This window comes from Oryza sativa, chromosome 8 (genome assembly GCF_034140825.1).
Source record: "Oryza sativa Japonica Group chromosome 8, ASM3414082v1".
NCBI lineage: Eukaryota > Viridiplantae > Streptophyta > Magnoliopsida > Poales > Poaceae > Oryza > Oryza sativa.
In genome coordinates, this window is record NC_089042.1 from 1578613 (window position 1) to 1601954 (window position 23342).

At 42.1% G+C, this 23342-nt stretch overlaps 5 protein-coding genes across 5 annotated transcripts; 2 read left to right on the forward strand and 3 right to left on the reverse strand.

Annotated features, from left to right (window-relative positions):
* Positions 1 to 425: 425 nt before the first annotated feature.
* On the reverse strand, positions 426 to 7414 carry LOC4344569 (transcription factor GTE9). Its single transcript, XM_015794267.3, has 10 exons — positions 5459 to 7414; positions 5335 to 5383; positions 5103 to 5258; positions 3196 to 3266; positions 3062 to 3101; positions 1834 to 1902; positions 1648 to 1760; positions 1491 to 1557; positions 1272 to 1414; positions 426 to 1189 (listed from the first exon to the last, which is right to left on the reverse strand). Exons 1-10 carry the CDS (start codon positions 6863 to 6865, stop codon positions 926 to 928), a joined length of 2379 nt encoding a protein of 792 aa, XP_015649753.1. The 5' UTR covers positions 6866 to 7414; the 3' UTR covers positions 426 to 925.
* A 3739-nt stretch (positions 7415 to 11153) lies between these two features.
* Positions 11154 to 13185, forward strand: LOC4344570 (uncharacterized membrane protein YuiD). Its single transcript, NM_001403383.1, has 5 exons — positions 11154 to 11411; positions 11497 to 11653; positions 12278 to 12328; positions 12602 to 12694; positions 12826 to 13185. The coding sequence occupies exons 1-5, from the start codon at positions 11245 to 11247 to the stop codon at positions 12910 to 12912; spliced, it is 555 nt and encodes a 184-aa protein (NP_001390312.1). The 5' UTR covers positions 11154 to 11244; the 3' UTR covers positions 12913 to 13185.
* Positions 13186 to 13762: 577 nt separating this feature from the next.
* Positions 13763 to 17875, reverse strand: LOC4344571 (uncharacterized). Its single transcript, NM_001403384.1, has 10 exons — positions 17666 to 17875; positions 17473 to 17578; positions 17282 to 17386; positions 17112 to 17189; positions 16595 to 16650; positions 15858 to 15915; positions 15087 to 15212; positions 14602 to 14697; positions 14423 to 14494; positions 13763 to 14293 (listed from the first exon to the last, which is right to left on the reverse strand). The coding sequence occupies exons 1-10, from the start codon at positions 17785 to 17787 to the stop codon at positions 14231 to 14233; spliced, it is 882 nt and encodes a 293-aa protein (NP_001390313.1). The 5' UTR covers positions 17788 to 17875; the 3' UTR covers positions 13763 to 14230.
* A 143-nt stretch (positions 17876 to 18018) lies between these two features.
* On the forward strand, positions 18019 to 21894 carry LOC4344572 (pre-mRNA-splicing factor SLU7-like). The gene is made up of 8 exons (NM_001403385.1): positions 18019 to 18181; positions 18458 to 18621; positions 18724 to 18836; positions 19081 to 19630; positions 19745 to 20044; positions 20621 to 20837; positions 21214 to 21317; positions 21408 to 21894. Exons 1-8 carry the CDS (start codon positions 18166 to 18168, stop codon positions 21552 to 21554), a joined length of 1611 nt encoding a protein of 536 aa, NP_001390314.1. The 5' UTR covers positions 18019 to 18165; the 3' UTR covers positions 21555 to 21894.
* Positions 21895 to 22066: 172 nt separating this feature from the next.
* Positions 22067 to 23093, reverse strand: LOC4344573 (uncharacterized). Its single transcript, NM_001403390.1, has one exon. The coding sequence runs from the start codon at positions 23046 to 23048 to the stop codon at positions 22275 to 22277; it is 774 nt and encodes a 257-aa protein (NP_001390319.1). The 5' UTR covers positions 23049 to 23093; the 3' UTR covers positions 22067 to 22274.
* Positions 23094 to 23342: the final 249 nt, after the last annotated feature.

The following is a 23342-nucleotide window of genomic DNA, read 5'->3' on the forward strand; positions in this document are numbered from 1 at the left end:
GTAATCGATCGGATACTGCCAAGTGCCAACAGTTGAAACTAGCACCAGTTTTACTCTTATCACCTTTACCAACAGTTGAACTAGTTATCATGAAATTTGGGTTTTTTTAAAAAAAAGCTGAATGGGCCTTTGGTTTTAAGTTTGTAATACAAAATAAATTGAAAGTTCTACATGGATCCAACCAACATTTGGATGAAGAGAATGCGTACCATTCTCAAACATTGAACCCCGAAAGTTTCTCAGAAACTAGCCACTCACATCACTGACTGCCAACAAGACCTTCCAAATATATTTCTAACCTAATCCAAAAAAAGAAAAAGGTTGATTTCCACAGTAACACAAGGGTAAGCTCTTGGGCAGTAGTAGGATGGCACATACATCCGGATGAATAAAAGCTAGTGCATGCATAATGGGCACTCTTACCAGACGCCTCAATGTTCAGACAGACTAATCATTCAAGTTCTCAAAGAATGGGCACAAGATAGCTCAGGACAATGTTTTCCATCTATCAGTCATCCTTTTTGTACAGTTTCCAAGATTACATTCACAACAGCAAATGCCACTAAAAGACTATCTCAAAAATGGCTCACACATAAGGTGTTGAAGCCATGGAACCTCCACCCCCTCTCCCTCTCTCTCATCAAAAAGACCATCGCCCTCAAAACAACCCATTATTTTGATCGAGAAAAGCACTTGCGGACGACCATCACTTCATGGCTGGCCATAAACTCATTCCAAGAAAGCTTTCACTTCATTTGATAGTGAAACGCATGATGGACTAGTTTCCCACACACATTTGCCAACCTATCATTTGGCTCCCAAAATTAGTGCAGTTCACAAATTTCTGTGCAGACAGGAAACGTTAGAAGCATCCGCCCCAGTCATGCTTGACCTCCTTATGTATCCAAAAATGGTCTATAAGATGTCAATCTATTTCGCCCTCCTCAACATCAATCGTTGGTTCATCTGCAGACTCACCTTCCTCATCCTCTTCATCATCATTTTTCATATACAAACCAAGCTGTTCTAAAGGGTTGCTACCTAGCTGAAATCCAAGGCCTTCAGGCGTATGAGTTGGACTCGTCTCACCAACCGAGCTGGGAAACTGTTCACCTGATGTAACAGTTCCAAGCATTTCAAGATCTTTCAAAAAGAGGTTCCCTTCATTGATGTCTACAGTTTTCTCCATCTGCAGGGTCAATAGCATTCACACTAAGTATGTACGTTAACAGAGTATAGTGCTTCTGGCCAGAATCTCATCCATGATTTACCTGTTGCAAGGCTTTACGAGCCGCTTCCCTCTCACGTTCTCTTTGGCGTTTAGCTTCTGCAGCAGCCTCAGCAGCTGCTGCTGCCTCAGCTCTCTTGCGAGCATCTTCAGCTGCTTTTGCCTCAGCTTGTATCCGAGCTCTCTCTGTAAGGAAGACCGCGCCTCAATACACAGAAGTGTACTTGGCTTATCAGCCAAAAAGTTATCAATTCCTTCTCACCTTCTCTTCGTAACCTTTCAAGCTCCTCCATGTCGTGTTGAAGTTTCTCAGGATCCTTTTTCGCGACCTGATATTAATAATATCATGTGAAGATTACTAACAATGTCATCAGCTGCCCAGGCAACAGTGCTCTCAATCAAAAGTTTCCAATGCATACCTGATCAAGAGTTTTCTCACGAGCCTTAAAAATTGTATCAGCAAAGCGGTTTAACAAAACAGCAGCTCGGTATTGCTTTGCAGGGGGGACCTGTTTCTCAGACACATTCTCCCCTGAAATATTTAGATGAATATATATATAAGGCTTTGGGTATTTAATGAGACCATTAAGAAATTCCATGCTTACCCTCATCTTCGGCAGAAATAGGTACAGGATCACTACTTTGTTGTGGTAGATTGGTCGAGCTCAGTGGATCTGTAATCATAAGAGGAAGACGTTGAAGTACACAAGACACAAATAGCTATTCTAGAATTGCAGAAGTTCAAAGAAAACTATGCATAAAAAGTTAAGCAGACATGGGGCCTGCTGAATCTCACGCTGTTCCTATAAATGCTCCAATATCTATGACAGTTACATCAAAGTGCAAATGGTTTACAAAAGATATTTAAATGAATTGACCAAAGGTAACACATACATCCAACGATCAGCCTGTGTAATGATATCTGGATAAATCATTTCCCAGAAAGTGTGATATTTGGTGGGATAAGAAAGGTTAAATTACTGTCCTACCCGACTACACCCAACATTAGAACACATGAAATGCAGTCTATATCAACTACTACTTCTAATTGTTTGACATGTGATAGTTAAAATGAATTTAGGAGTTAGACTTGTTTGGGTCACAATAATGTACCCAGCATGTAAGCTGGCCACATCAGTTTGATATTTGGTGTGTTAAAACAAGTCTGAATAAATTGGCTAAAGACAGACATGTTTTCTCAACAAATTTTATTGGCCAGCATGGATCCAGTATAAATGCATAGTGATGTAGCACTTAGGATCACTTGAGATAGTAGAAAATAATGGTTCGTTTGCCTGTTCAGCCCAAAATAACATAAATAGATTAAATTACTGTCCAACCCGACTACACCCAACAATAGAACACATGAAATGCAGTCTATCAACTACTACTTCTAATTGTTTGACATGTGATGGTTAAAATGAATTTAGGAGTTAGACTTGTTTGGGTCACAATAATGGACCCAGCATGTAAGCTGACCACATCAGTTTGATATTTGGTGTGTTAAAACAAGTCTGAATAAATTGGCTAAAGACAGACATGTTGTCTCAACAAATTTTATTGGTCAGCATGGATCCAGTATAAATGCATAGTGATGTAGCACTTAGGATCACTTGAGATAGTAGAAAATAACGGTTCGTTTGCCTGTTCAGCCCAAAATAACATAAATAGGTTATTGGTGTTAATTTTTAAAGGATGGACTGTGCAACTGTATCAAGTGTATGCGTTCGGCTCCAAAATACTCCCTCAAGTCCCAAAATATAGCCCCTTTAGCTACATAGCTAAAGGTAATTATATTTTGGGACGGGGGGAATACTAGGGTAAGCACCATACCGTTTTCCTGATCCAACCTAACCGCAGATTGCGTGTTGTCCTGCATGTGAAAAAGAGAGGAACCATTGAGAAATTCAACTCATGTCCCAAAATTCTAAGACATTCACTGTCCCCAAGATTTTTGAGATAAGCACCTTGGCCCCACTTGTTGATGGAGGAACATTGACATCCAGATCGCTTCCAGAAGAGCTACTTGAATCTGAATCTGAAGAGGTAAAGAAGGAAAAGGAAAACATAAACGCATTGGACATGAAAGTCTAAACAGGGTAGGAAAATGAAAAGAGAGAGAAAAAGAATGATGTCATGACTCATGCGCCAAGGGGCAAGGGATCATAGGCATGTGTCTTTTTAGTATTGCATGCAGTCAAACATTTTCAACTATCGGTATTTATATGGACATTTATATACTGGGATTATAAAAGATGATATACGTAGATTTGTCTTAAAATGTGTTTCCGTAATACCATGGTATCCTAGGATTTGACCAACAGATGCTACTGGACGAAGTTGCATTTTATAGGCCATGTCAATGTCCAAACAATCAATATTGTAACTAGAGGGAGAATCATAACAAGAGGACGCTTAGGCACCTCCATATATATAATATATGATTTTAATCGAAGTTTTGTATTTTGATGGTTCAGAGCTGAATTCAGTAAACTTGCACCAGAATAATCAGTCATAAAGACATCAATAAATCTGTTGGTCCGGTAAAGAATGACTATTTAGATTAGCTATTTAAATGGAACAAAAAATGAAGTGTTATATATACATTTCATCAGGACAGACAGGATATACAAGAAACTATAAAATAAAATACAATTTCCCTTCAAGGGGGAAACAATAAGGGTTCAATTGATTGAAATGTGTATATATTGACAGCCGGTTAATTGAATATTACGTGTGCAATCTATTAAGTTTTGGATAGTTATATTTGTATTTTTTTTTAACTTCAGAATAGCTGCACGCACGGGAACTGTACTATATGGATGTTTTAGACATGGGCACAAGAATTAAGAAAACAATCAAATGACGTTGTTGCTCTCCATTTATATTGCATTGGGAAAGATGAATCGCTTTATTTTGTTAGGGAGATATCATTTATTTACCAAGGGAAAACAAGGAAAAGTAGTCGAAAGTTATCTAGAAATTCTAAAATGACTTATATTTAGTAAAGAGTTGAGAAGGCTAAAACGACTTATATTTGAGATCAGAGGGAGTAGAATCACTTGTTCAAGACTAACATGATTTACACAATGGTGTGGTTTGATAGCATTTACAAAATTGCACAGGCAAACAGAAGGGGAAACAAGGAGGAAATAACCAGGCCTTATGGTCTAGATTCAAGCAAATATATGTTCAAGGTATGTGATCATCGATGTGAACAAAAAGAAACATGAATTGAAGGACTCTCATAGAGCAAAGATCATGAACATACCATATTAATCTGAGAGATAGAGTTGCGAAATAAATTATAAAAGAAACACAGAATTTCAAAAAATCTAAATACTGTATAAGGATGATTACCAACTTGCACCTAAAGGAAACAGTCAAAAGAGTCAATGTCAATTGCCAAATAAAAATTGCAATACTTGCCCACTGACATGAATGTTCAGCTGACTTGTTTGTCCACTTTTGCAGCACATACGCATGAGAATTTAGGTTCTTTTTGGTGCAGTCCAATAGCTAATACAGGATTGCAATAAATAACACTCGGCATATTAAACATCGGGATGAGTCTGAACTAAACAAGAATCAAACAGTCCAGACATATCAATAAGATCTCAAAGTTAAGACTTTGAACTTCTATCTACTTTGTAAACTATATACATGTACAGACCAAGTACTAAAACAGCATCACAGAATAAGGATGACAGTATCAACAAGGCCATCAATTTGTATCACGCAACATGGCATAGAATTTAAGAAGGTTATAAAGCCCAGGCTGTTGAAAACATGTTACTGAACTCAGCATCAGAAGAGAAGTGAAGACAGAAAGTTAGCGACTGTAAAACAATAATAGATTGCATAAACAACATACCACTGGAGGATGATTCTGAATCACTACTAGAACTGCTAGAAGTGCTATGCTTGCTGCTTCTTTCTGCAGTTTCACTTTCAAATACTGCAGGAGGATACGTCAAAGGTGGAAGATCATTCCCACCAATATCAACATCTTCTTCAACGAGCTCATTACCTACAAACATGCATATAAAAGTTCAAAACCACAAAAGCAATAATTATCATAAAGAATCAAAGAATGAGATGTACACCTTCTTCATGATGCATCGATGAGTTGCTAAGCCCATATTCACTTTCAAACTGCCAAACAGATTGGAAAACAGTAATCAGCTAATTAACCGATGAAAAAGATAACTATAATACAACAGCACCCACCTCAACCTCACGATGCTCATCTTTTGTAGGGTTTCCTGACTGATTTACCCTATCATAGTCATCAAGAAGCTTCTGAAGTTCAAACAATGTACTATCACTTAGGACATTCATGTCAAGCTCTAACTCATCTTCATCACCCTCATTATCATCAGGAAGGTGGCTCCTTATGAAATCAACTACATGATTTGGAATCAACCCACCATATGATTGAAGTCTTACGCTTAGCTCATACTTTTGTCTGTCCGTCATAATCTCCTTAGAAGCCTGTACCACTTGAGCATCATCAATCACCTTAAAAGCCTGCACCACTTGGGCATCATCAATCACCTTAGAAGGCTGTACCACTTGAGCATCATCAATGACCTTATCAGCTTCTACTACAGGTATTTCAAGAGAACCCTGAACCAAGGGAGAAGCTTTTCTCTTCTTTGGTTGCAAAGCTGGCTTAGTTGAAGCATCCTCTTTTTTAAACATATCTTTCTTGTGTACACCTTTTGTCGAGTGCTTTTTCTCAGAAGGGTAATCTTTCTCAATGGTATCTTTCTTAACTGCACCCTTTTGTGATGGCTCTCTTCTCACAGAGAATTTATCATCTAGTGAAGGAAGCTTCTTTTCGATAAACTTCCATCTAGTTTCAAAAATACATTTCAAAGTTTTGCCCATTAAATTCACGTCATTACCGACTGGGTTATAAGTCACGGCATTGTCAAAAGTAAGCCTCACATCTGCAGCAAAATCCCAAGGTGTAGAGTACATGCCTGCATTCAACTTTTTCTCGATGGTACCCAAATCCATTGGCTTCTTGATTATGTCAAAATAATCAGGAATGTTCAACTGTACAACATCAACCGGCGCAAGGAACGGACCAGCCCACTGATGCTTGAAGAGGTTCTTCAGAAGGTTGCCACATTGTTTAAAAGCTTCTGCGTAGTTTGCAGACCTGACCACAGGTGTGGCTGCTGATGGTGGCACTCCTCTGCCAGACTGCACTGAATTGCTCCGTTTAAGCTTCGCATCGTTTCTCTTTGCAACTACGTCTCCAGAAGCTGACGCCGCCCCGCCATTCATGCTCACCGCAGCCGGCCTCAAAAACAGCCTACTCTGTAGGGCCTTAACCTGCTCAAGCTCCTTGCGGAGCCTCATCTCGAGGTCCTTTTTATCCGAAGGCGACATCCTCGGCAGCATGAAGACGTCCCGCGGCACATTGAACCCCGGAAGCTCCCCTCCATCCTCTGTCTTCAGGATTCCGCATTTCCTCTTCGGCACAGCACACGAGCTCCCCGATACGATCCGCTCCGGGCTCCCGATACAGCCCTTCGACTCCCCCACCGTCTCCACGCCGTGCCGGTAATCCGGCACGAAGCCGAGCGGGTGCCCCTTGGAGAACTTCTGCGTCTTCCCCATCATTGCGCGCAAACCCCCCTCACGCGTCAGGCCGGACCAAAGAAAATCCACCCGCAATTCCTCAAAAACCTAACCCTAACCCCTCAAGGAGGGGGAGGAGGCCCAGCTTATTATTCCACGGCCGCCACGGATGAGGGGCGGCCCCTTACAAAACCCTCGAATCCGGGGGGCGAAGCAGCTCGATTGGCACCACCACCCGCGGCGAGAGATCGAGCGAGCGAGCGAGCGAACGAACGAACTCACCGACCGCCTCCGCCTCCGCCGCCGCCGCCGCCCCCACACCCCCACACCCGGCGGCGCCGCCGCGAGATCTCGAGGCCTTCCCACGCGCACCCCCCCGGGCGCCGGCGCCGCCCGCGAAACCCTAGAGCTCTCCCCCTCCTCGAGCGGGGGGAGGCGTAGGGCGGCGAGAGAGGAGGAGGAGGAGGCGGCTAGGCTTACGGCTTCTCCTCTCTCTCTCTCTCTCTTTCTCTCTCCTCTGTCTCCGCGCTCGGCTATCTCTCTCTTTCTTTCTCTCTCTTCTCGCTTCAGCTCCTCGACCTCGCGAGCTTTGGGGGCTCGAATCGCCAAGGGTGGGGGCCCATTTGTAAGCGGCGGTTTTAGGTGTCTGCTCGGTCGCTGAGCTGTGGGACCCACGTGGCAGTGACTAGGACGGGGGCTGCGCGGCTTGTTGCGAAGGGGGACATCCTGGCCGTTGGATTTTTCGGGTGGACGGTGGTAAGGGCGGTTGCGTGTCCTCGGGGCTAGCTAGGGCTTTTACCATTTGTTAGAAGCACCTATTGCCCAAAAAAAAAAACTTCTGCGATGAGATTTTTTTCTGATTAAAAAAAGGCCTCCAGGGATAAGCTAATGCTAATCCGCAAGGTTTTGATGATAAAAGGTTGAGGGCTGGTTTGGTTTGTGACCTAGGGTATATTCACTTTGATGCTATTTTGGCAGAATTTCTTATATAGTTACCAAAATTTGGCAGTAAATTAAATGTAGTCACTTTTTTTGCAACTTTATTAAAATTTGGTAAGGTTGAAAATAGCATCAAAGTGAACAGGCCCCTAAATTGGCCTTACTAATTTTTTGACAATACCAAATTTTGGTAAGTTTTGGCATGATTAATTTTGGGAAGGCAAAGTTGTATTTGGATTGAAGCCAAAATAGCATAAGTTAACTATTGAAATGGCCTATTTTCTTAGGCATATCAAAATTTGGCTTCAAACCAAATAGACACTAAACACTATTGAAATTCACAAATATTAATAAGCCAAATTTAAGCCTCAAAACAAACCTGCCCTGAATGCATGTTTTAAGTGGATAACAATTAGTGGTCCGATGTTAGTTAGTGGAAAAAGAACCTTTAAAAGCTTCATATATCCGGAGGTATATATGAATAATTTATTTATTGAGAGTTTTATTGATTTTAGTGCATCATTAAAATGTATTCATTGAAAGTAGGTTTGCACATATCCGAAGGTATACTTACTCCTATGGTATGCCATGACATTGGCGTATGACATGACCGGAAAAGCAACTTAGAAGCTATAATTCCCTCTTCTTCTTTACCCCTAATCTCCCGAGAAAATGAAGAAGCCATGGTTTTGCCCCCACAACTTGATGATGGCAACAATTGGCTTAAGGACGCAAGGCACATCTCGCTACCCCTGTTATTAGTTATTTGTCCGACTTGATTGGGTCATGGACGCAATCAATCGAGACTCGTAGGGCGAGGAGTGAGCCCAAGTGATTAATTGGCCATTTGGTTTGGTAGAAGTTTAATTGTTTGATACTATAAGGGAGAGAGTAAAGGCTTCGTTGAAACTTGTCTACATAAATGAACAAAGATTCTACATAAATGAATCAAAGATCCTAAGTGCCTAACAACAAAATATTGGTCACTAAAAGAGCAAATACTAAATATAAGTTTGTGATGTTAACTAATGACCACTAGTTTAACTAGTACTTTATTTCTTCAGACCAATTGTTGATTGTCCTGACTGCCTGAGCAAAATGCAATGCCTAATTGTTGATTGTCTCGACGGCCTAAGAAAAATGCAACGCCTAACTGTTGATTGTCCTGGCCGCCTAAGCAAAATGCAATTACAATGACAGCAACAAAGGGAAAGGGGTATGATCAAGCACGACATCTGTGAAATAGGGAACACATTCTGTGAAGATTATTTCAATTGTAAAATTATATAATTACATGGAAAATTAGGATTATAATTGTTGATATTGCATTGCAGTTAGGACCATTCATTCTGATAAGTATAATTGTAATACAGTTCATGTATAATAAATTTTATTTCATTAATAAAAAGTACATTGCACTTTTTCGGACTAAATTTTAGTGTTGGGTCTACTAATGCACATATCTCATGTGATTATAGTTTCTCCATTACCAAATGCTCATGCAAGTATACGGGTTTAACATTTCATAGTATGAAATATGTCCTATACACATAAAATTCCGATGCACAATAGGTATCAAATGTCACAGAAAATTCTAGAACAACATGTATATATAGATGTTCTTCTAATGATATGATAATTGCTCGCGCATTGTAACCAAAATTGATCCGGAACTAGTTTTCTCATATGTGTTTTTCTTGTTTTCTCATATGGAGAATCATAATGATCTCATGGGTTAGCAAAACGAATTTTTTTTTCTGAAGCCGGTTTATTTTTTTTTGTTTCCTCATGCCTATGGTTCTTTCAAAGAACTGGAATGCTTCAGTAGGAGCGGGAGGACATATGGACGGAACTGCGTTGTTAAAGCGTTAGAGATGGAGAAATACCGTGTAAAAAAAGAGGTAGAGAAATACATGAGTTTCTTCCATATTATTTTTTCAGTAATCAGTTTCAACTCATTGAGAAATTTTTAACATTTCAAAAAAGAAAAAGAGACTAGTTCCGTGTTAGCACGCTTTTCAACCTACTACCCTGTTTTTTTATGATTGAGATTCAGATTTAATTACCTCTATTTACTTAGCCCGCTTTTCAAACTACTTAAAAGGTATGTTCCATACGAAAACTTTTATATACAAGTTGCTTTAAAATATCAAATATATATCCATTTGCCAAGTTTATAATAATTAAACTTAATTATTATGTGCTAATGACTTTCTCGTTTTACATACACCAACTTAGTATTTCCTCTTCATCAAATTCAAATGCCACCATATATCTATCAGGTATCCTTGTAACTGCAAAGATTGGCTGTGTTTGAAAAGAGAGGAATAGAGAAGATACACAAAACAAGGTAAGCTAGATTACTGTGTAATTAATTAAGTACTAATTATTTTAAACTTGCGAAGTGAGCTAACTCATCTGGTTAGCTTTCTGTGTTTGAAAAGAGAGGAATAAAGAAGATATAAAAAACAAGGTAAGCTATTAGTGCATAATTAATTATTTTAAACTTGCGAAGTGAACTAACTCAACTGGTTAGGTTTCTTGTGGTGAAACCAGTCCATCCAGGTTCAAATCCAACCGTAGATTTGACTCGGGTGCTCGCATTTATAGCTAATTATTTTTTCAGTGGTAGATGACGTACCCGTCAACAGTGAGACATCCGTGGGCCTAGTCCTTCGAAGATGTCCGTACAGGTGAGTGGGTGTGTATTGTGGACGCATGCGTTTGTATCGTGTTTCTCAAAAAAAAATAAACTTAAAAAGTGTATTAATTTTTCTTTTAAAGCAATTTTTCTATAAAATGTTTCATAAAAAAATGCGCCGTTTAACATTTCGGGAAATATGTGCGTGAAAATATACTCTTCTTTCAACTCTTAAAGGCAGCCAAATACAGAGGCCTAGTTTAGTTCCCATTTTTCCCAAAAAAAACATCACATCAAATAAAAACAAAAACTAATTGGACAGTTTGCATGGAAATCACGAGGCGAATCTTTTTATCCTCATTAGTCCATGATTAGCCATAAGTGCTACAGTAACTCATATATACTAATGACGGCTTAATTAGGCTCAAAAGATTCGTCTCGCGGTTTCCAGACGAGTTATGAAATTAGTTTTTTCATTCGTATCCAAAAACCTCTTCCGATATCCGATCAACATCTGATTTAACACCTAAATTTTTTTTTCGCGAACTAAAACCACCATGTTCAGCTCTCAAACGCAGCTGTTCAGACTTGAGAGTAGAAGAAAATGCCAGCCACAAAGTGTCAGCAACTAGCCGGGCCCACATGCCAGCTCGGACCCGACCAATTCCTCTTCCCCTCGGCCCTCGCCTCCACCTTCCGCGCGGCCACACCCACGAACCCTCACCTCCACCTGCACACGCGGCAGACGACGCCGACGAGTGGCCGCCGCTCGCCTCCCCTCCCCGCACCGCGCCGGGCGCCAGATCTTCCAGAAGCTTCTAGAACCCGCCCGCTCCATCCAATGGGGGACAACGCCTCCGCCTCCGCCTCCGTGCTGGCGCCGCCGGTGGGAGCGGGTGAGGGTGACGCGCCGTCGTTCTCCTACCTCGCCGCGCTCGGCAACTGCCCGCTCGTCGCCGCCGTCCTCGCCGGCGCCATCGCGCAGTTCATCAAGGTGTTGACCACATGGTACGTCACACTGACCTGGATCCGAGCTCCCCCCGTGGCGGGATCTGACCTGACCTGACCTTGGCGTGGGTGGGGGGTGGTGTAGGTACAAGGAGAATCGGTGGGACGCGAAGCAGCTGGTGGGGTCCGGCGGGATGCCGTCGTCGCACTCGGCCACCGTCGTCGCGCTCGCCGTCGCCGTCGGCCTCCAGGAAGGGTTCGGCAGCTCGCTCTTCGCCACCGCCGCCATCTTCGCGTCCGTGGTTAGTTCTTCATCCGAATGTTCAGGCTTTTGTTAATGGGGTGTGGATCTGATCACTGGTTTTTGGAATATTACTAGTAGTTGATTGGTCGGGAACGAGTAAATTTACTATGTTCTTTCTACAGTTCTCTTAACTGGTTCAATCCATTTTAAATCTTGATCCGATTCAACTGGTTCAATCAATTTTCTCTGATAATCATGGCAGCAAGGTTGCATTTTTTTTTCTCGCTTTATTGCAATATGGAAGAGAAGATGTATCCTGAGATTATAATTGATCAGGCCTTCTTTGTTTAGTTGATTAAACTAGTGGAAGGAAGGACAATAGCATGTTAGCACTATGATTGTTCTACTTATATTGGCACTACAAAAATCAGTCGAGGACATCGCAATAATACAAACAGCTGACAGCTAGCCTCTTCCTTAAAGATTGCAAGTGTCCTGTGATTTAGCTCTCACCCTACCTGTCCCGCACCTGGCAATGTAGCATCCTCACATAATTGATTGTGATTCTTATGGATTTTTACAGTCATCTGCTTCAGAAATGCAGTATGCTGCATTTTCATCATGGATTATATTGTTCTTTTCACTTGGTGGAAGCTGCTAACTTTTCGGCAATTACTTGCAGGTTATGTATGATGCTTTTGGTGTCAGGCTACATGCAGGGAAGCAAGCAGAGGTATGACCTGAATATTTCACGTTTCTATTACCATTTAATTAAAAGCAAAAGGACACGAGTCATTTGCTGGAGAGAGAAGGAAGGGTGTGGTTCTATTTGAAATATGCACATGCTTATGTTTGTGATAGTCTGAATTAATAGCCCATGTTATTCCTAGTATTTATCATATGTTGAGAAGGATGTTGTCGATTTTTCTGTTGGATATCTCCATAATTTCTTTAATTCTATGGATGCTTAAATTGCATTCCAGTTCTAACTACTTTAACATGTTAGGTCTTGAATCAAATTGTGTATGAACTCCCATCGGAGCATCCACTGGCTGAAACAAGACCACTCCGAGAACTCCTTGGACACACACCAGCTCAGGTTTGATCTGTTGCTTGAATGTATATGTTAGCAATTTAGAAAGTCAATTGTGCATGTTATTGCATAAGATGATATTCTGATTTCTAGCACATATGTGAAACACATTAATGATTTCAAGATGCATTTCTCAGGTTTTTGCTGGTGGGGTGCTTGGATTTGCAGTGGCCACATTTACAGGCATGATAGCTGGGCTTGGTAACACTGGTTCATTGCCCTGACTGCCGGATTGGCGATATTTGTAGCTTCACGCCAAATTTGTTGAAGTGTTAGAATCCAAATCGGTTATGCGTTTTCGGGTCGCGTACAGGAGTATGTAAAGTTTTTTTTTTCTTTTGTGGAATTCGTAAGCCAATCTCATGTGAGAAAGAAAACTCATGTCATTCTTTTGTAGCTAAGAAATAATCAGCTTATTTGTATTCACAAAATCACAAGTGCTCCTACTTGAGGTGAAATTTGATGGTGATCGACCATTACCAGGTGATCTTTGGTCACTGGTCAGTACTGTCAGCCATTAGGCACTAATATTCTGCTAACTAAATTTCCGTAATTTAACTGACAATGGTGGAAACCAATTGAATCGTTAGATAGGTTAGTCCCTAGACTCGGTGAAAGCTTGTATGTGTTATTGTGTTTGATATGAGTGGTGGCGTTTCAGCTCCCCTTGCCGTGATTTTTTTTTCCTTTTCTTCTCTCTTAATGGAATGATACGCAGCTTTCGTGCGTATACAAGAAAGAAAGGAATGATAAGATCCGGTGAACAGTGACAATATAGACGGCCTCATCTTTTTACTAATGCTTATGCTTATCAACCAAAATTTAAATTTTCACTCTTAAATTTAGAGCTGATTTTAGGGTTTTTTTTATCGAAATTTATTTTTTAGCCTTTCACAAATTACTTTTCGTTTGCGAATATACCGTTTGGCTTATTCCACCAAACAGCCAAACAATGGGGCTGCCATCTCTATATGCTACAAGTTTGTCTAAATGACATGGTATTCGATAATATCAAATTATTTTTCTTAGAAAGTTAATAGTACTTGTATGGAAAGAATTTTGCTTCTGGCACATGGTAATCACAGATGCAGCTAACATAGAAGTGTGATAAGCGCAAAACTTAACGCTTAGCATACCGCTGAAGCCTGAAAGTACTTGTCAAGTTATTTTGTTGGGCTACTCGTCAAGTTTTTAACAAGAATCAGAATCTCTCACCCTCAAAAGGAAAAAAAAAGGGAAGGAAAATACCAGAATCTGATATAATCTCATACATTACATTTCTGTTAAAATATGCACACTATTTTTTTTTCATCAGCCGACGCCTTACGCCCAGTGAGGAGGTTCACAACTGTGCAATACAAGCGCATATTCAACAGTATCTAACTCAAAAGCCGGCCCAATTATACTTCAAAATTTGTGAACTCTTGACTCTCCATTAATGCCTGAGGTAACACCAGTCCACAAGTGTGCCACTCACCGAATCTCAGCTCATATCCTAACATCTCATGGTTCTCTTAGCCAGACTGTAATTCCACTGTCTGTTTACCGGTAGTATGAGGCTGTGATGTACAGCAGAGCAGCGGTAGCTGCTGTAACAATCAACTCCTGGAAGAAATCACCAGGTAGTTAGTTTTTCCCTTTTTTATATATAATAGTAGGCAATGGTTCTGAACAGAGTTGATAGATCTACAAATCTTTGCATTTGATAAAAAGAAAGTGCATATTCTTTTGTACCTGATAGTAATAAACAATGCGTGGAGTATACTGCCATGAAAACTCAATCACGTTAACAGCTGCTGTATAACCCTGGAAAGATTCATACAAAGAAAACCAAACCAAAAGGCAACTGATAAATATTATGATAGGTAGATAACATGGCAGCAGCAGATCAAGAAAATTCCAGCATTGCTTACCAATGACGCGGCAAATACACATCCAAATATCAAACCCAAAGCACGGACTACTCGTTTTGCCATTCGTATTCCACGTCCTTCAACCTCACCATACTCCTGCAGAAAACACCAGGATGCGATCATATGACCATTGTCTAATCATTTCAAATAACGGTCATAAGATTAATATAAAATAAATTCATGATGGTACCCATCATCAGTAAGAACCACCCCCATTTGAAAAGTTACAAAAGCTTTTGGGGGACGGAATTCTGCGCATCTTCTTTTGTTTAATTGCCTTTCAGTTTACAACAGAATCAGGTAATGGAAGCGAAGTCAAATGATGAAACAGGTTCAGTAAAAATACATTAATTATATTTGACAAAAAAAACTGATAATTATGGAAGTAGCAAACAACAGCATGGCACTCCACAGTAAAATGTGCAAATTACAGTATCATGATTCATAAAAAGGTAAATAGAGGTGACTAAGAAATATTTTCTCACATTATATATTGGCGTTATTGGTGGTTCAGTAGCCCTTAGCTTTTGAAGTATTCTGTAGAAGAAAGCAAAACATAGGAACTGCAATGGCTTCCAGTCCGCATTGCCCATGATAGCTATCCAAACAACCTGCAGGGTAGTACAAATAAAAATCTTTTGCAAGAAAATCGTAACCATTGAGATAGAGGTATCCTCAAAGCATTATTGTCTAGAACAAAAACATAGGAGTGTTACTCGCATTGTCTAAATAGTGCCAATTCTAGCTTTACAAAAAGAAACAACATGTTTACTCTTATTAATTGACCTCGGAAACATATGAAGGTTTTAAACAAAAGTAACCTAGCCGCGTGGTTATAGATAATCCAATAGGACTTATATACCTTTGGGCTCTTAATAAGGGCATTCAAGCAGAAACATTACCTAGATAAATCAAAACAAGAAGTATCTGAACAAAAACTTGTTTAGGCTAAAGCAGCATGACAGCATCTATTTTGGACTGGAGCACAACGATAGAACTATATAATAGTGCATGCATTCAAACTAACATATTACAAGAACATTATACCACACAGAAGCATGCTCCCAACTTATAAGTAAACCCCAAAGAATCAATATCTTTAAAAATAGATAGATTTTGTTATAACAATTATGATATAGAGCCCTTGCAGATATGGAAGACAGTGCCACAAAATTGCAAAAAAGGAAAAAAAAGGTCAGAATTATATCACTAGTTGATATAGGCATGTGCTAAATATTAAGAGAAGAGCTGCATACAATGGCTGCTGATATTCCTAAATTGATGCGCATGTCCTTTACTGTTGATTTGGAGGATCTGCAAGAAGAATATATCAACCACTAGTTATTGGATTCAAATGGATGTTTCTGTTTAATTTAAATAACAAGCATTCTATGTGCATATCCTTCTCAACAATTTCGCTGTCCATGCAGAACTAGAACATTGGGGGCCTCATCGTTTGGCTTTTTTTCGTAATAAGCCAAAACGGCTTATTAGAGAATAAAAATGAATTTGTAGGTAAAACTTTTATATATGTGTTCTCGGTGACTTAAAAGCCAATGCTGAAAAAGAAACTACGTTGAAAATATCTCAAAATCAATGTCAAAATTAAGTTTGAAAATTTAAATTTTGGCTTTTTCTTTGGCTGAATAGGCCATCCGATGGGGGCCTGGAAATTTCACTGCTCATGTACAATGCTTGTCCTATAAGATGGAAATGAAAACAAAACACCAGCTGAGGAAAGCAAAACTGAATAGGGCAAAGCTTGTAGGACAGGCCTGCCTTTCAGCGGCCTCATCCACTTCGCAAGAGAAACAGGGCAATTCAAATTTCTTATGATCTCTACCAAATCTTCATGGCTGTGTTTATATGAAAGATAGAAGCTTGTTATTTTCCATAAACATGCATCACATCAATCATTGACATACACCCAAAGAGATTATCGATGGACTAATGAAATATAGTATTCTAATAATAAACTTGATTAAAAAGGTACCTAGGTCCCCAAGGAACAATTGGCTGGTCATCAGCATACTTGATATCCTTCGACACCTGACAGTGGAAACAAAAACCAGGGCACCGGTGAATAAAATCATAACTGGATAATATAATTGTAATTGTAGGAAATGATGTAGACGACTTTTGAGCTACTAGTTTATCAATAGAACAAAAAATGTTTGTGGATAAACTAACTGTAGTAGGTGACTTATGTCTGGATATAATAACAACTGTTGCCTTGTTTGATCCTCTATCCATTTCCAAAGTTCTTTATATATTTTCAATGCAGTGGTAACTGGTCCCCTAATTTTCATAAACACCAGTGCGAGATGGTGCCATTCATAGCATGTGTTTTAGTGTTTAGTTACTTGCCTCCATCTTATGTGTTATAATCCTGTGATAAGCACTAGTAAACCGAATACTCACAAAACTTGTTTCTTTTGCAAATAGGATATGTAGGAAAGCACTCTAAAATCTTGCAGTTTTGGGTGCCTCTGCATTTATAGAAATCTGACCTGAACAGAACCATATGTTACTCCTTTCTTCCTATACTGCAGCTGCTGCATCATCACAGTGTCGTATGCCTTCTCCAACTGAAACCACAAGAAGTATATCATCAGCGCCGAGCAACAAAATAACAGTAACATTGCAAGCCCAAAAATACAATCTCTGCACAATACAGAACCTTTGACAGGTAGTACTGATCTCCATTCTCGTCCGCTTCCTTGTGCTTCCTCTTGTAGGCCAGCTTCATGTGGTCGAAGCTATCAAGCGGGGTAATACCCAGAATCTAACAATCCAACAGCGCAAAAAATCAAAACACAAGTCCACCGAGCGAATAAAAGTTTAGGGGAAACTGCTCATTTCAGCTTCCACCTCGTAGGGGTTCTCCTCGTCGCTGAACTCCGCGCCACCTGCCGCCGCTGCCGCATCCGCCGCCACCACGACCAACCCACGTCGCCTCGCCGCCGACGCGAAGACCCTTCATTCCATGCCAAAAAAAAAAAAATCTCAAACTTATCCACAAACCAAAACAACCCCGGTCCGAAAAGCGGCAAGGTGAATTTACCGAAGCGATTTGGGGCCGGCGCGACGAGGGAGCGGGAAGAAGGCGCGGCGGGACAAGGGGGACACCAGCGCGGGCACCGCCGCCGGGGCGGCCGCAGCCGCCGTCGCCGTCGCCGTCGCCATTGGTGCGCTAGGGTTCAAAGCCTCGGACGCGACGCCATGGGAGAGCAAAGCGCAAGGTCTATCTCTCTGGGAGGTCTCGCGGAAGGTGGTGGGGTTGGGCCCCACGCGACCCCTCATGGACCCGAACGAGTTAGGCCCAACATCATAATGGGCCTACTGGGCTTTCGGCCCATGTTAATGGCGGTAGCCGCCGCCGAGGGGGTATACGTAGTAGGGGGCCCAGCACGCGTGGGGAAATCTCTCCCCCAATCCGTTTCGTCCTCCTCGCGAGCGATCCCCACCTCGCCGCAGTTCGCCGACTTTTCGCCGCCGCGTCGCGCTCCCCCGAGGTCCACTCCTCTCCTGCCGGAGAAGCGGGCCTAGGCGAAGAGCAGCGCCATGGCGACCGCTTCGGGTAAGTTTTTTGCTAGCGTCCTTTTACCGGTTTCCGTAACCCTAGCTCGATCCTGCGCAAAAACCGCGTGGATTTGGTGTAGATTTCGCTGGTTTTGGATCTAGGGGCGTTGATAAACGGGTGATTCCGCTTCGATTCGACGGGAAATAGGGTTTCGCGGGGATCCGTACGGTCTCTGCGTTGCCTGAATTGGGGATCGAGGCTGTTGCGATTGGTTGATGCGGGGAGATTTCCGCGGATGATTCTCTTATTACGGTGATTTCTCCGTTGCTGCAGTGTCGTTTAAGTCTAGAGAGGATCACCGGAAGCAGCTCGAGCTCGAGGAGGCGAGGAAGGCTGGGCTCGCGCCCGCCGAGGTCGACGAGGATGGAAAGGAGATCAATCCCCATATCCCCCAGTACATGTCCTCAGCCCCATGGTATCTTAACGCTGATAAGCCGGTAAGTTGACGCTTGCTCTAACGAAAAAAAATTACTCTGTACGAGTCAGGTGATTTTTGGTTAGTGGAAGTTCTGACTTCATGTTGCTTTGATGGGGTTCAGAGTTTGAAGCATCAACGGAATTGGAAATCGGACCCGAACTACACCAAGTCATGGTACGATAGGGGTGCTAAGCTTTTTCAGGCTAACAAGTACAGGAAAGGAGCTTGTGAGAAGTAAGTGCGGTGTTCATTTCATTATGCCATTAATCCTAATCAGCATTTAATCATAAAGTTTTAACAATCTATTTATTAAGTCAGGATGCATCAATATGTAGAATTTGATTTGTCTTGTTATTCAGAATATATTTGAATGTTGTTTTGATTCCAAATAGCCTTACCATATTTAAGTTTTTTTTGGCCTCTATTACTTCTATTCCCAGCCCAGATTGTCTAACGGAGAATTATCTGTATGTTCCAGCTGTGGAGCCATGACTCATGACAAGAAGTCATGCATGGAACGACCTCGCAGTGTGGGAGCTAAATGGACTAACATCAATATAGCACCAGATGAGAAAGTGGAGTCATTTGAACTGGATTATGATGGAAAGCGTGATCGCTGGAACGGTTACGACCCATCGACGTACACCCGTGTTATTGCAGATTATGAAGCTAGAGAAGAGGCTAGGAAAAAGTATCTGAAAGAGCAACAGCTCAAGAAACTTGAGGAGAAGGATGGTGAGGAGGGTGACGAGAACGTGGCTAGTGAGGAGGAGGATGAAGAAGATGGTTTGAAGATAGATGAGGCTAAAGTTGATGAGAGTGCTCAAATGGATTTTGCTAAGGTAGAGAAGCGTGTACGTACAACAGGTGGTGGAAGCACTGGAACTGTGAGGAATTTGCGTATTAGGGAAGACACTGCAAAGTATCTTCTGAACCTTGATGTGAACTCTGCATACTATGATCCAAAAACCCGCTCCATGCGTGAAGATCCATTGCCAGATGCAGACCCCAATGATAAATTCTATGTGGTAAGTATGAGACACCCTACAAGTTTAATGCTTTACACTGTGTTATGGCCCATATTGATTTCTTATCTTGCAAAGACTACTAGGTTCAGTATTCTGATGTGTTGTTTTTCACAGGGTGATAACCAAAATCGACTTAGCGGACAAGCTCTGGAGTTCAAGCAACTCAACATACATGCGTGGGAAGCTTTTGATAAGGGACAGGATATTCACATGCAAGCTGCCCCATCTCAAGCTGAACTTCTATTCAAGAGTTTTAAGATCAAAAAGGAGAAATTGAAATCTGAAAACAAAGATAAGATTATGGAGAAGTATGGGAATGCTGCATCTGAAGAACCAATCCCTCGGGAGCTTCTTCTTGGACAAAGTGAAAAAGAGATTGAATATGACCGAACTGGTCGAATAATCAAAGGACAGGTTGGTATACAATACTAGTTACTGTCGATTACACTTCTATAGCTTCTTGCTCAATAGTTATTTCTTCCTAGGATGCTAGGATGTAGTGGTTTCAACCTAATCTTCTGTCATCCTTCAAATCTCAAGTGTTTTTTTTTTGTTCTTTGCCAGTGTAATGTTGTCATAGTTCTTCCTTTAATAGTCTATTTCCGTAACCTGTCACTATAGAACTCTACACCATATAAGATGTGCTGTTTAGCTAACTACACATAATAATCTGTTTCTGAGAACGCTGTTTAGCTAACTAGTTCCATATCGCATCAGATGACAAGAAGCTTAAGGTTTGTTCTAAGCACTTAGGCAGTTGCAAGTTATAGAGACCATTCATTACAACTGCAAGAAACTTAAGAAATGTGGAACAGCACATGAATGTAGAACTCTCCACACGAGTGTAGGTTTTGTGGAGCTCTTATACCAGTTTTTCCTATTAGCTCTATCCATTTCTGGGTCATTACTTTAATACTTTTCAGTTGTTCACATTATCTATTGTCTTTTGCATGTATTAGTTCATGGATTCTCAAAGTTCATTTCATACAGGATGTAGCCCTTCCCAAGAGCAAATATGAAGAGGATGTTTTCATTAATAACCATACAACCGTATGGGGCTCATGGTGGAAAGATCATCAGTGGGGCTACAAATGCTGCAAGCAGACTATCCGAAATAGCTACTGCACTGGCTTAGCTGGAATTGAGGCTGCTGAAGCATCGGCTGATTTGATGAAGGCAAATATGGCCCGCAAGGAAGCTGCAGAAGGTAAGCTGTTGAGAGATATTTTGGCTTTCTGTGTATGTCTTGTCAGTTTACACTACACATGATTTAATATTCATATTGCCAGTTTAGTTTATGTGGGATAAAAACATGTCTTCGTGGGTTGCATAGCTATCATATCAATGTGTTTTCAGAAAAGTATTCCCCTCAAAGTTGTCTTATTTATGATAGCGGGAGGCCTCAGATGTCAGTTGCTTCATGCTTATCTTGTTCAATGATGTTTTGTGTGGATAATTGGAAACGTGCAGCTGAAATTCTTTCCATATAAACTAGCTTAAGTGGTCTATTTTACATTAAGCCATGTGTGAGTACTGTTAGTCCATGATGATGAACTTCAGTTAACCTGAAATTGCCAATGCAGATGAGCCTGTACGACATGAAGAAAAGCGACTGGCCACCTGGGGAACTGATGTGCCTAATGATATTGTTCTTGACAAGAAGCTGCTTGATGAAGCCCTAAAGAAGGTTAGCACCTTTCATCTTATATTATCTGTTTCGTTCTGTCAATATATTTATTTATGTAGATGCTGACACTGAGTTCCATTTTTTTTGCAGGAGGGTGCGAGGAGGAAAGAGGAGATGGATGAAAGGAAGAGGAAGTACAATGTGAAATGGAATGATGAGGTCACCGCGGAAGACATGGAGGCTTACCGCATGAAGAGAATTCACCATGATGATCCTATGAGGGATTTCCTCCATTAGGCCTTGTATGCTCCATAGTTGCTCATATATGAGCACAACACTCTGCCTTGCAGTGTCACTTGTGTAATGTATTAGCTGTGGCTATGTCTTCCTCTAACTGGAGTGATAATTTAGAGCTAAGAGCTCTCTACTTCTCTTCCAGATGTTACCATCCTCTTGTCCGGATGGTTGTGTTTGTATTGCTGATCTTTCTATAAATGATATGGAAAAAAGGAGTTGCATACTTGCATATGCTTATTTGAGATGCCGAAGTTATGGATACGTAATGTACAAAGCAGGATGGAGAAGTGCTAATTTTTGTGTGTAAGTGACTCGATTGTATTTACCATGATTCAGACTCTTTTTATACTTTCTCCTGCGACGGATGATCACCGTTACCCATGCAAGATTTTTTTTCCCCTGGAGAGTATGCAAACTGATGATCTAAACAAGCCGGAAATCCCTGTTTCTTTTTTTCCTTGTGAATTGTGATAAACACCCAGCAATATACATCCATGCAACCAATGAATGCAACAATCCTACATAAAACTAATATTTACACGAAAAGACTCCAAATTCAAACTATAGCAATCTTAAGAACACGACATAATCTCCTCCTACCTAAGCCCCTAAAAATCTTCCAAACTCCAAACCATAGCTACCTATCAATAACTCTTAATAATCATGCTTAGATTATGATTATTATACAAATGACTAATAATAAACTAAGATGATGATGTGTCATAGGCCTCTCGCGAGCATGGCTTGGAATTCCTCGGCGGATTTCTGGTTCTGCAGCCTCATCTCCTCCCTGAACTTTCTGATGAACACCTCCGCCCTCACATCCACCTCCCCCATCCCACACGCTCCTCCTCCTCTCAGCGGGCTCATCAGCAAGCTCCTCACGCCGCCGCGCGCCGCCTTGGCGCCGCCGCCGTTGGTCGCCGCGCCAGCGGCAGCAGCTTTCTTGCCGCCGCCCACCCGCCCCTTGCCTCTGGCCCCGGCAGCGGCGTTGGTCGCAGCATCAGCGGCAGCGTTCTTGGCGGCGAACATGGCGCTAGCGTTGGTCGCGGCTACAGCGTTGTTGTTGTTGTTGGCGGCGGCGGCGGCGACGGCGCGCGCCTTGCCGCTGGCGGCGCCGGCGTTGGTCTTGGCAGCGGTGGTGTTCGGCTGCTGCGCCTGCGCCTCGTGGACGGCGACGTGGTGGGTCTTGGGATGGCTGTAGAGCTCGTCGACGTAGACCGGCGCGAAGCTCCGGTGATGGCACCACCCCTCCCGCTCCCGCGTCGACGCCGTGGCGGCCTCGCGGCGCCGGCGCCCACCACCATGCCCGCCCGGCCACCGCACGGCGCGGCGATGGATCTTGGACTGGATCACCGCCGCAACTCCAGCGCACCTCCGCCACCACAACCGCCACGGCTTCACACTCACCCTCCTCCTCCCCCTCGTCGACGACGGCGACGGCGACAGCGGCCACCCGGCGCTGCTCCCGCTCGCCATGCCAAAGCAAGACATGCTAGCTAGCTCTCAGAGAGTTGAAAGCAGCGTGTAGATCGAAGTAGGAGACGCCGCCATGGGAGGAGAGGAGCTTTATAGCGGCGATGGCGAGAGGGGGTGGCGTGAGGAGGAGGCGGGGGATGGCTTTCGGCGGTTTTGGCGGGTAAGACTCACGCTATGTGGTTGACTGCGCATTCCTTCTTTGGTTGGTTGGTGTGGGAATGGCAGTTGGCTAGCAGCTGCCTAGCTCCAACCTGTCTGGCTGGCTGCTTCTCTTTTTTTTTCGCCTTAAATGGTATTCTTTTCCTCGGT